Below are 12,908 nucleotides of genomic sequence, written 5' to 3' on the forward strand. Positions count from 1 at the left end.
AATGAGGCTTAAATAATTGGGTTATTTAGCCAACACATTAACAATCTTTACAAAAGTAAAGTAATACTAACTTGCTTACAAGTTATTGCCTATAAAAGGATAAAAGAATATGGCTCAAAGAGAAATTACAGACTATGCCATACTTTAAAGAAGTCAGAGTCAGGCCAGTCAGAAAACAGAAGACATGTTCTATCAGTACCATAACTGCAATTAAAAGGCTTTTGCAAGACATATTAGAAGTCACTTAGACACTGTTCATATCCTCTAAATTGCAGGTTGAAAAGATAAGCTGTTTGGTCACAGTCAGCTCAAGGATAGCAAACATTCTCTGGGCTACCATGTCCATTTAAAACATCTGGTTTGGGTCCTTTGAACTCTGAATTATGAAAAAAAGAATCAGAAATAGAAAAATGTGTTTCAAATGCCTCGGGCCCTTACACAGCGTTGATTAGTAAGGCAAAAAATTCATTGAACTGTTCAGTTCATTTAAAATGTTAATGTATTAATGCACTGGCTTTGTCAAAAGCTTCTAGGTTCAGGCACACAACATGTATGCATTATTCATATACAGCATGAACACTGAAAACTTTCCATAAACTAGGTTTTGATGATAAAAAGTTCCTTTTAAGACACCTGTTCTTAAGCAGCAGCTTTCACTGATGAATTAAAATCCTTAACCTTATTCCTGAACACTTCCAACCTGCTAGTGAGTAACCTGCACCATCATGCATGAGATGCAATTTCCAATTTAAATACAGATTTCAGAGTGCCTGGATGGCTCAGTGCGTTAAGTCTCTGCCTTTGACTCAGGTCATGATCCCAGGGTCCTGGGATCGAACCCCACATCAGGCTCTCTGCTCAGCAGGGTGTCTGCTTCCCCCTCTCTCTCTCTACCTACTTATGATCTCTCTGTCAAATAAATAAATAAAATCTTAAAAAAATATATATACACAGATTTCAGTTGCAGCGAACTTACAAGGGTGCCTAAGGTGAAACAAAGAATGCAAAAGCAGTCATAATTAAAAATGCCAAAGTAGCAGAACCATGGACACCTGAAGACAGGACTGTCTATGGAACAGGGTGTGTGTGTGTGTGTGTGTGTGTGTGTGTGTGTGTGTGCGCCCGTTGTATGTGTGCATGTGTGTGCGTATGTGTGTCTGTTTGTAAACGAGAAAGAGAGGAAGTTGCTATCCTTTTGTGCTTGCCCTCAGATCATCTTTTCAGACTGGAGTTTATGCTACTTCCACTCGGGACAAAAATTAAGATTTCTAGTTGCCAGTTACCACTCAAGATAATGTATTTCAGTTGTGGTACAGGTTATTCACATAGGGAGACCCAAATAGATAAGGCTACAGAGCTAGGGCCAGGTACAAATCCCTAAATTGCATCTGACACCAGCAGAGTGCAAACAAATTTCATAAACAGAACCAGGACTTAGGGATGGGGTTTGGGTCAGGGGTGGGGGGCGCAGCTTCCACCACACTCTTCCCTTCTCCCTACACTGATCCATAGAGAAAATGTCAACAGAACATATGTCTCTTTCTGAAAGAAAGCCAATGATTTCAACATGCCCAATGTCACCAACATTTAATCATCAAGAAGGGCACAAAAAATAGGGGACTTTGTGATATTTCTTAGGAACTGTCCTTTTAAAAAAAATCACTTAGATAGTCTCTGAGAGGTGAGTCACACATGTGATGACGCCATTCCCCTCAGCGTTAATTACTGCACTGCAAAGAAGCTGAATACTCAGATCAGGAAAGGTGGTGATGAGACATATGCCCAATAAAACCACCAGCACCCAATCACACATCCAATACAAACTTTACAATCTGCCTGTTGGGAGCACGGAAATCAGATTCCAGGAGAACACCGACTTGTCACCTGAGATTATAAGGATTTTATGACATAAAAATACCGAACACTCTTCCGTCCTCACCCCTCCATGTCCAAAAAGGGGAGGGGGTGTGAAGTAGGCTGTTAAACAGGTATTATTTTGCATCAAATTTCACACTTCTTTACAGTTTACATTCTGTTAACTCCTTTATGGAGAGGAAAACTAATAAATCAGCAAGTTTAATCTTTCAGTGTGAAGGTTTCTCTTTTATCTTCTTGAGGCTGTAAGTGAAACCAAATTGGTGAGTGAAAGTCCAGAGACCCCAGTAAATAGTCTGCAAAAGCATTTTTTAATGCAATCGAGTAGGCTGAAGGGGAACATGGTACTTCTTTCAAAAAATGCAGATTTCCTTCCCTGGCCTAGGTATGGTTACCTTTTCATCATCAATAACTTGGGATAAAGCGAGAGAGGCAAAGACATAACACCAATTTCTATACCACAGCACATCATTTGTAAGAATGAGTTTGGTAAAGTCTGTAATCAGGCATTAACTTGAACAAAAGAAATCGGCACATACTTTCCTTAACAGAAGTAACTTATATTCTAGAAATTGTATTTAATAGTTACTGTAGAGTCTTTATACCTCACTAAGTCTTAATAGAACTTTTAACCACTTTTTTCATCATCTGCTAACTGTACTTTCATTACAAGATTTTAATGATACCATCATATTTCCACATAATATCATAGGGACCAGTATCTTCTAGACTAAGCAACAGGAAGAATGAGAAATTTCCTGTTTATAAATTTTTTTTAGCAATAACCAGTTACCAATATGCAAATAATAGCACCAAATGAGGGAAACTAGTTTTCCTTAGTAATTTGCTAACCTAAAACTCAAAACTCAGAACATTTTAATAAGGTTACTACTTAAGAAAATTAACTGGGTATTTCATACCTCTGAAAGGAATTTGTTCTGGCCCTGCTTTGCCTTAAATCGTTTGATCTTTTGCTGAATTCTCTTATCTTTTTCCAGATCTTCTACAGATGCCCATTGACAATGAAGATAAGAGCTAAAAGAATAAAATAATATACTTGAAACACGTGGAAAATAATCTTGTTATTCCCCCCAAATCAACTAAATAATTAATGAAATAAGCGGTTTACCTACTAATAGAGGCTGCTGATCAACATTCAATACAATTATTCATGTTTGAGAATAAGAAAAAAATCAATAATTGTGCCTGAAATTTGTCTTCCATCCTGAGCCTCCAGCTCTCTTATTTATCATCCATTAAAAAAAGAAAAGGACCTACTAACAAGAGCTGTTTTCATAAGTGAATGGATTACACTTCAATACAAAACAATTAGCACTACAGGGTGGCCTTAATTATGAATTTACATTTTGAGCCTTTTATCATTAATTGAGAAATAAAAGGTTTTTATCAAGTTAAGAGAATTCTGATTTAAAACAGCAAAGGTAAACATAACTTAGTTCTTCCTGAGCAATCCAAAGGACGAGAACCCTCACATACTCTCTGAACATCCATGCCCCACCAGCCCCTGGGCAGGTTCTGCCCTCCCAGCCTCACTCTTCCAGGAGCTGTGAAATGCCATCTCTTGGGACGCTGTGAATTTGTCGCTCTCTACTGTCTACCTGGTCCTCACATGGGGCAAGGCCCTCCTCCTCAGACTCACCACGGCCTGCTCCAAGCACAGGTGTTCTCTCTAACCCCACCTCACACTCTCCCCATCCCTCTTACTTCTCTGAGACTCAAAGGTATACAGTTAATATTTTATGGTAGCTTTGACATTCTTTGGTTTGCTATTTCAATATTCTTTTGTACCACCACTTTCTTCCTGCTCCAGATAGCCTGGACTATCTCTTATCTCTCTTTCTGGTGAGGACATTAAAAAGAAATGAATATGCACCTATTTCAAAATCAAGGTACTACTACTCTTAAAAGAAATGATTAATGACATGGGAAAGGCTTACGGATAAGTACCATATCATTTATATTTATGTAAACTCTAATATGCAAAAGGCAGGACTGATTTAGTCCTTGTACAATTGACAGAGGGAGATAAGGATGTTAAATACGTATGCCTTGATAGGCTAAGAGTTGATATAAACCCTGTACACACACGCACACAGAGAAAAGAGACTAGATGAAAATGCATCAATATGTTGATAATGATATTTTCTGGGTGGTTAAGATTGCAAGTATTTTCTTTTCTACTTTCAAGTATTTCCTAATTTCCAATAAGTAATATGCAATACTGTTTCTGCATATTATCAAGAAACAAATATTTTAAAAATAACCGAGTCTAATCTCCTTCTTGGATAGAAAAAGGCACGGGTGCAAGTCAACACTGTGTGTCTGCTGAGGTACACATGCCTTTCCAGCACCATCAGTGTGGCTGGAACGTGGGCACAGGCCTTTAGTGTCACTCTTCCTCTTGCAAACTGGGCTGAAAGTTTTGGATAGTGACTCTGTTTTACTAAATGGAGAAAAGTCACAGCCTCCTCCACTAAGATCAGAAACAAGGCAAGGATGCCCACTGCTTCTACTATTATTCAATATTGTATTTGAGGCATTAGCCAATGTTATTAGACAAGAGACAACAACAAGGAGAAAAATAATTAGAAAGTAAGAAATAAAAGTATCTCTATTTGCAAATGGTATGATTATATAACTGGAAAACCCTAGAGAATCAATTCGAAAACTAATTCAAATAATAAAACGAAATAATTTAGCAGTGTACCAGGATATAAAATTAACACACAGAAATCAATAGCTTCCATTTACACAAACAACAGTAGAGAAAACCTCTTTTACGTTATCAACAAAGATTAAATGCTTAGTCATAAATCTTAACAAAAAATGTGTGAAATTTATATAAGGAAATATTTAAAACGCTTTTTAAAGACACGAAAATAGAGCTGAACCAACTAGAAAGACATCCTTATTTTTAGAAGGCATGACACAACGTCATAAACCATAAATCCATAAATGCATAAACAAGCATTTTTTTTAAGATTTTTATTTATTTATTTGTCATAGAGAGAGCACAAGCAGGGGAAGAGCAGGCAGAGGGAGAAGCAGGCTCCCCACTGAGCAGAGAGCCCGATGCGAGGCTTGATCCCAGGACCCTGGGATCATGACGTGAGCCGAAGGAAGATGCTTAACAACTGAGCCACCCAGGCGTCCCATAAACAAGCACTTTTATGGTGCTAGACAAGTTAATACTGACTTATACATAAAAATAAACATGCAAGAACATCCAAGAAAATACTAAAAAGGAAGAGTTTTTAGGGGAAACTACATATAGGGCAGATATTAAAATACACTTTAAGCCTTTTGAGTAAAACAGTGTGCTACTGGCTCAGGAACAGACAGGCAGACCAAAGGATTAAAATATGGCACAGGGCTCCTGGGTTGAGCACCTGATTCTTGATTTCGGCCCAGGTCGGGATCTCAGGGTTATGAGATCAAGCCCAGTGCAGTGCCTGCTTGAGATTCTCTCTCCCCTCCTCTGCCCTGCCCCTGCTCGCTCTCTTTTAAAAAAAAAAAAAAGATACAAATATGTTTCCAAATATGTAAATTTAGTACATGATAAGGGTTACATCTCAAATCACCAGGACAAAGATGGACTTTTCAATAATGGTGTTAGAAAAAAAAATATTTGGGAAAGTATAAAATTGGAACAAGTATTATTATACTTTATACAATACCCAAAATAAACACCAAGTGGATGATTAAGCTCCTATATACAGAAAACGAGACCATGCAGGTACCAGAGGAAAACATGGCAAATTTCCTCTTTAAGCTGGTGGTAGGGAAAAACTTTCTAGCTATGGCTCAAGAGCAATATCCAATAAGAGAAAAGATTAATAAATCTAACTACAAAAAAATTTAATTTACAGTACAATAAAAACAAAAAGTCAAAGGACCACTGAAACTGGGAAAGCACAGTTGCAACATGGAACACAGAAAAAGGATGAAAGCATAACAAAAAAGTGGGCAGAAGACATGAACACGCAACTGATAAAAGAAAATACAAAAATGGTCATTAAACTTACAAAAAGATATTCTCATTCATAAATTAAAAAAAAAAAAACTAAAGTGAAATACAATTTCTCACAAAAAGTGAAACCACCACACTACGTTGGAAAGATTGTAGGCTGAGAGGTGGTCTCTTACATCATCAATAGGAATGCAGAGGGCCATCCTCTTATGAAAGGAAATGTGGCAATACCTAACAGAACTACATATATTTTCTCCTCTGAACCCCCCTCCTAGGAATTCATCCTCAAACTGTGCCTCCAACAATCTGATAATATACAGGCATGAGAATACATGCTATAGCACTGTCTGTAGCTATAAAACATCGGAAGCCATTTACATGCCCACACACACAGGAGACTGGCTGGATGAGCGATGATACAGCCATGCCGCGGAGTACTACACAGCAGTAACAAAGAATGAAGACCTTATGGACCAATATCGAGTAACTTCCAAAATACAGTATTATTAAAAAGCCAAGTGCAAATATCTATTGAACATTGCTGTTTTTGTATGTAAGAAAAAAAGGGGAAAATAATATTTTATATGTATAAAATATTTTTATGTATAAATATTTACACACACAGAGACATACATATATAGATTATCTCTGCATGTTCATGCCAAAAAGTACAGAAAGGCTAAATCTGGGATTAATGAAAAGGTAAGCAGGGATTGAGGGGTTGAGGGGAAGAGAAAAGGACATGTCTTTGAGTGCCCTTATGTAGAAGTTCTGACTTTTGAACCATGTGAGTATTTTGTGAACTTGAAAAAAAGAAAGTAAGATCAACAAGAATGGTGGGTAGTTGAGGCACCTGGGTGGCTCAGTCAGGTTAAGAGTCTGATTTCGGCTCAGGTCATGATCTCAGGGTCCTAGAATGGACCCCTGTGTCTGACTCCCTGCTCAGCAGGGAGTCTGCCTGTCTCCAAACTCTAGCCTTCCCCTGCTCGTGCTTTCTCTCTCATTCTCAAATAAACATATAAAATCTTGAAAAAAGAAAAGAAAAAGAATGATGGGGTGCTAAAATGGAATACAGATACAGATAGAAACTAAAGACCAAACTATCCAATAAATAACACAGCCACCCTGAAAGGGGCCCAAGGGGAGGGGAAGAATTAACCCAAGGAAATTCTGAACCAAGAATTTAGCTTCTAAAAACCCTCTGGCTAAGCACAAAAAATTCTAAACACTGAATGAACTTTATATAGTTGGTAGTCTTCTTTTTCACAAAATTTCACAAAATTTCACAAAAAATATGGTCTAGTAAATTAGAAAACACTTCCTGTATATTCTAGAACTGACAAATCAACAAATACATTAGGGATAATAAGAGCCAGGTGTCTCATGGTTGAAGAAGGGAGTCATTACTATTGGAAGATGAAAGGACTCAATGAAACCTGTCATGCTGCTGAAATAAAACCAAAATTGGGTGCCTGGGTGGCCCAGCCATTGTCTGCCTTTGGCTCAGGTCATGATCCCAGGGTCCTGGGACTGAGCCCTACATAGGGCTCCCTGCTTGACAGGAGGCCTATTTTTCCCTCTCCCACCCCCCCATGCTTGTATCCCCTCTCTTGCCGTGTCTCTGTCAAATTTATCTTAAAAAAAAAAAATACATAAAACCAAAACTATTGCTATAAAGGCATTGATTTTCATCACTGTTAGATAAGTAGACAGGTAGGTACACAGAAGTTATGTGTGTATGTGTAACAAACATACGTGCGTACATGTAACCTGTATTGCACACACGTGCACGCACATGCATGGACATGTGCAGGGGGCCCACCTAGCCCTCTCCACAGAGAGGCCCCAGAAGCACTGACTCCCCTGCAGTAATGAGCACACCTAGGACTCAGATTGTGGTTTCTAAATGCCATTCTCCAGTAGAAACAACCAAGGCTCTTTGAAGAAATTACCTATTCCAGGACTTAAAGAAGTAAGTTAAAACATGAGTTTGGAATGTCCTCTGGTGCCAGAGAGTAAGAAAGTGCTCGAAGAAGGATGGGGACAAGTCAAAGGGAGATAGGATCCAGCCTGAAGGGGTTCCCACTGGTCAAACCTGGAATAATGTGAGCAAATAGCAAATCATAAATAATGATATGATAATAAAGAATGATGGCCCACTGAATATAATAAGACTCTGCAAGTCTACAGAGCTACAAAGAAGCAAATTTAGGTCAAATTCAACCTTACAGCAGGAACCCAACTAATACATTTAGAATGGGTGATAGAATTAGTAAATCACCACTTAGCAACCATTAGCACATTTAAGAGTCTCAAAAATATCTTTCCAGAAGACACTTTTTTAATTACAAAAAGGAAAACAGGAATTCTTTATCCCATTTTGCAATTTTTCTGTAAATCTGAAATTATGTCAAAAATAAAAGGTCAACGGAGACTGTTAATTTTATGGAAATTTAAATTTCCCTTAGAACTCAATACTATCAGACAGAAAAGCTCTTTTTCAGAACTACATGTGCATCATCTCCCACGACCGACAAAGGATGGCAGATCTCCCCTGGCCTGGCAGCAGTACCTAGTCACAATCCAGTCAAGCCCCTTACGCTCCACTTCTACAGGCTGTCCTAGATGGATGCCTACTGGTGGTGCCATTTTGTGGGAATCAATACTTAAACTTCTCTGCTCTGTGTTTGATTTGATAAATCTACCGGAGAACTCACTCTGGCTAACTTAGTTATCTCCTCACTGATCCTGACATCTCCCTCAAATGACCCCGCAGGAAATCACATCATATATATCATCTCTACATGCGCACACTCATCGTGCTCTAAGTACAAAATGATGACAACACCCGTCTAATACAGACCAAGCGTTTTTTTTATTGCTATATTCTGTATGTCACTGCACTCCCCCAATGACACTAGCAAGAGAATTCTGCATCTTTTCACTTGGGAAGGGGTCCGTTCATAGAAGTGCACAACTCTATTAGTTTATTAACATAGTGCCGGTGCCACAAGGGAGGGTGACAGAAACCATGGGCCCGATGCTTTCACGTTCTAAGAGTAGGGTAAATTTTCTTAGGCTGTTTTGACAGCAACTGCCAGAAGCCTCTCTTTAAACTCTAAAATCTATTAACACAGTACTTGAGGTTCCTTGCCTTGAACATTTTAAATTTAATTTTTACATCATCCATGAAGATTTTTGTCCTTGTTCTGCGATGGTTGCTTAGACTAGAAAAAAGCCACAAACTTCTTCAGCCAGATAACTACTGATCCCCACAACTATACTGCCTTGTCAAAATGAGTCTGGTCTTCCGTCTACAATAAACAACAACAACTCACTGTGTTCTTAATTCGGTTTCCTGAAAGTTATGCATTCAAATTTACTAAACAAAAACAGACAAACAAAATCACAGCTGACGGCGTTTCGAAATGTGAATGATGTCATGATTTTCGAGAGCCCTCCCCTGACAGTAGAGATCTCATCTCAAGTAGCTGGCAGAGGAGGAAGAGTCCCTCTCAGAGGACAGGCACATTTTTTTTTTTTTACTTTACTTTACTTTTTTTTTTTTTTTTACTTTACTCACTTTTCTCTTATTGTAGGAGGTTTTATCCCTTCTGAAAAGAATTTCTTGGTTATACATGAAAGCTAGTCAACTTTTATACCAATCACACATTTTCCAGAAAAGTTAAATTCATGAAATTTCAAAGACAAAAGAGGTAGTAAGCAATGGCCTCCAAAGCACTAAATAAACCATACCATAATTTCCCAATTCCCACTTCCTGCTTCCTTTTTCCAATTTTTCCAAGGGTTTTTTAAATCCTTGTTTAGAATTTAATTGGGGATCCCGATTAAAAGGAAAAAAAAATCACAGTTTACTTACAAGTTTTTGTATTTCACATAGAATTCCTCAACTTCTACCTCCTCTCCAGAGTCCTTCTGCAACAAAAGAAAATTTTCAGGCACATGCTTAAAACCAACTATTAGAATAATCCAAAAGTAATGATTTACTCCCAAAGGAACACAAAACAGGCAGGGCCAAGGCAGCAGGGCCATCCTTGTGAGGATGAGCACGGGCCCAGCTGAAGGCGGCCAGGGAGACGAGGACTCATGCTCTTAGGCCCATGCTGCTACTCGATGGGCTACAGCTCCTATGACATGAATCATTTTAACTCCTCCCTAACCACATGCAGCTTCATTCACAACAACCTGACCCCAAACCTGGCTCTCTGCCAAACCCACAGTGTTAAGTAGACGCCAAGTGTACCATTTTCTCAGGCAGCAGCCAATTAGCAACTGCTCTCCTGAATGCCATATGTATTATTTTTGGCTGCCTCGTGGCAACTTTACATTGTGGGTTTTGTAATGTTTTAAAATATTTAAAAGACATTTATTCCTCCATATAGTTAATAACTCTAAACAAGAAACCATATAAAACTAAACCTTGTTCTTCTGCTGTAATATCAGTGCATCACAATTCACAGTTTTAGTTTTACTCAGTGGTACAATTAAAATCTCTCCGACAAGATGTCTCACACACATAGCAGCCAAATAAAATTAACACTCCAACTACTACATTTAGGTAAGGTTAAAATCGTGATACGCATCAGCCGAATCAAGAGTTCGGTGGTAAGATTATCTACACCATCTCCCTTGATCCCACTTACTGCTGTGTGTGCAGGAGATACCGCTCAAATGATATTTTAAGTATCTCTTTCAATATTTTTTTCCCTTCTGGTTTTAGGCTGTTAAACAAGTCATAATATATAATTTTTTCCTGGAACGTTGGATCAGATAAATCAGGGACGAAAATGTAAACACCACTTACAGAAGTTTAGGGCTTGCTTTTACACTCTTACAAGTGCACCCAAACCTGCCTGGAGGGTCACACTTGGCGAAGCTGCCTCAGAGATGCTGCGGAGAAAATTAAGGCAAGCAGAAACATGGCAGAGGACAAACAAAGGAGCAAAGACTTCTAGACTGGATGACAAGCAGGCACAGGCTCTGCTCCAAGAGCCTACAGTTCCCTCGATCCCTAATCTGCAAGCTGCTATCAAAGATTATGAACTTCAACTTTTCTTTAAAACCCTCACTTGTATCAGTTAAACCTAAACTTTACACTGTTTCTTCCACCTGTGTAGAGATCAGCAATTGGAAGACAGGATATTCAAGTGTGTAGTCAAAGCCCATTCATATCTGGTTTGAACCTAACACCTATCAATGATCATAACCATAAACAGCTTTTTAACCAACATATAGAGAACACCATCAATACCCCAAACGTTCAGTTGTCCAAAATAGAAAAAGAAATGTTTGCCAGATATCCTCAAGAACCAGCAATGTAAGGGGCGCCTGGGTGGCTCAGTGGGTTAAAGCCTCTGCCTTGGGCTCAGGTCATGATGCTGGGGTCCTGGGATCGAGCCCTGCATCAGGCTCTCTGCTCAGCGGGAAGCCTGTTTCCTCCTCTCTCTCTCTCTGCCTGCCTCTCTGCCTACTTGTGATCTCTGTCTATCAAATAAATAAATAAAATCTTAAAAAAAAAAAAAGAACCAGCAACACAAATCTGGAATCAATTTAGAAATAAGTTCTAGTCAATTCAAGTGACAATCCATGCAGCCCCCACTTTACTATTTTCGAGCCTCAATGTTACCCCTTCTACTCACATGTTTCAGCAGTCATTTGAAATGTATTATCTCTGCAAACAACTGACTATTCCAGTAGAAAGGCTAAGACAAATCAGAAGGCAACCAGGGTAAAGGGAAAGCCAGGATGAGCCTAGATCTTTTGACACCTGTCAGAGCATTATCATGAAATTCAGTCCTAGAATGGAATTCAAACGTCTGGTCTACCGTTTTTACTCTTGATGCTGACTAAATTTCTTTCAATTCAGAAAGCGTGTTTCAAAATTACATTATCTTTGAAGTAGTAAAACACCACCAACAACAAAATAAACAACAAAACAAAAACACAAGGTTTATCATTTCTAGCTCTATTATTTCTTGATTTCCTTCTTCCCAATCCTTCCTCCTATTCTGTCTTTCCCATCGCATTCTAAATAGTCTCACCGGCCCATTAATTTCCAAGTGGGCACCAAGGCACACAGGATCAACTCTGGAACCAGAGGGATAGTTTTCATCCTGTCCTAATCCTGTTGCCAGAAAGCTCTGACTCACAGCCATCAGCTGTCTGTCCTGGACTTTCATCAATACCCATTTTCTTGTCACGATCAGCTATTCCTCTAGGAACCTGCCACGGGAATGCCTAATAAGAGGGGCTAGACCTGTCTGAGGGGCAGCAATTAGGTTCCAAGGCGTCCTGTAGTAGCACTGGGAGCTGGTATAAAATTCTACCAGGGCCTATTTCTTCTGGATGTCCCAAATTATAAGCCTGTTCTTTGATTAAGTGACTGCCCATACTGGATCACCTTCTTGCCCCTAGAGCTGTAAGTAGAGCTGTTTTGTACCTTTTGTTTCCCATAAATATGCTCTTGCTGACCTCTTCTGCTTTATTAATAGCAAAACAATTAACAAAAGTATGTGAATTCGTAAGCCCTCAGGAACACCACTTTAATTATTCACTAAATGGCAGTTTGACCAGCCTCTGGTGATAGTTGGAAGCAGCCCCAACAACCACCCCCACGTCCAACTTTCAGACACGATTCTGTAATGGACATAACCAATGAATAACTGACTCGTAGCACTACTTCTGGACACGCATGCACGCACGTGCACACAAAGAACTGACAAATTTATTTCTGGACAACTACTATTAAATTTGAGAGCTCTCTAAAGTAATTTTATGTGTTCAATATGTGTATATCTCAGTAGACTCCAAAGCTAGTCTATGAAAATCCTTCTTATTCATATGAAATTTCAAGTTACAAATATATTAAGCTATACTTGTTCCCATCGTTCACAGGAACCAGAAACCTTGACCAGATAATAAATCAACACCTTGGCCACCTGGATTCTACAAGAGCAATCTAGTAAATGATAATCCTGCAGCCTAAAATAATGAATGACCTTTCCCAAGCATTCAAAGCTAA

At 38.9% G+C, this 12,908-nt stretch overlaps 1 protein-coding gene across 6 annotated transcripts in view; it reads right to left on the bottom strand.

The window, feature by feature from the left end:
* CHD7 (chromodomain helicase DNA binding protein 7) overlaps window positions 1-12,908 on the bottom strand; it is a 187,088-nt gene that overhangs the window by 48,065 nt on the left and 126,115 nt on the right. For all 6 annotated transcript variants that reach the window (XM_046003411.1, XM_046003403.1, XM_046003377.1 and 3 more), the window contains 2 exons: window positions 9,747-9,802; window positions 2,796-2,910 (listed from right to left, as the gene is read on the bottom strand). In XM_046003411.1, the coding sequence (XP_045859367.1) occupies window positions 2,796-2,910; window positions 9,747-9,802 (171 nt within the window). The remainder of the gene's footprint in view (window positions 1-2,795; window positions 2,911-9,746; window positions 9,803-12,908) is intronic.

Source organism: Meles meles, chromosome 1 (assembly GCF_922984935.1).
Source record: "Meles meles chromosome 1, mMelMel3.1 paternal haplotype, whole genome shotgun sequence".
Lineage (NCBI taxonomy): Eukaryota > Metazoa > Chordata > Mammalia > Carnivora > Mustelidae > Meles > Meles meles.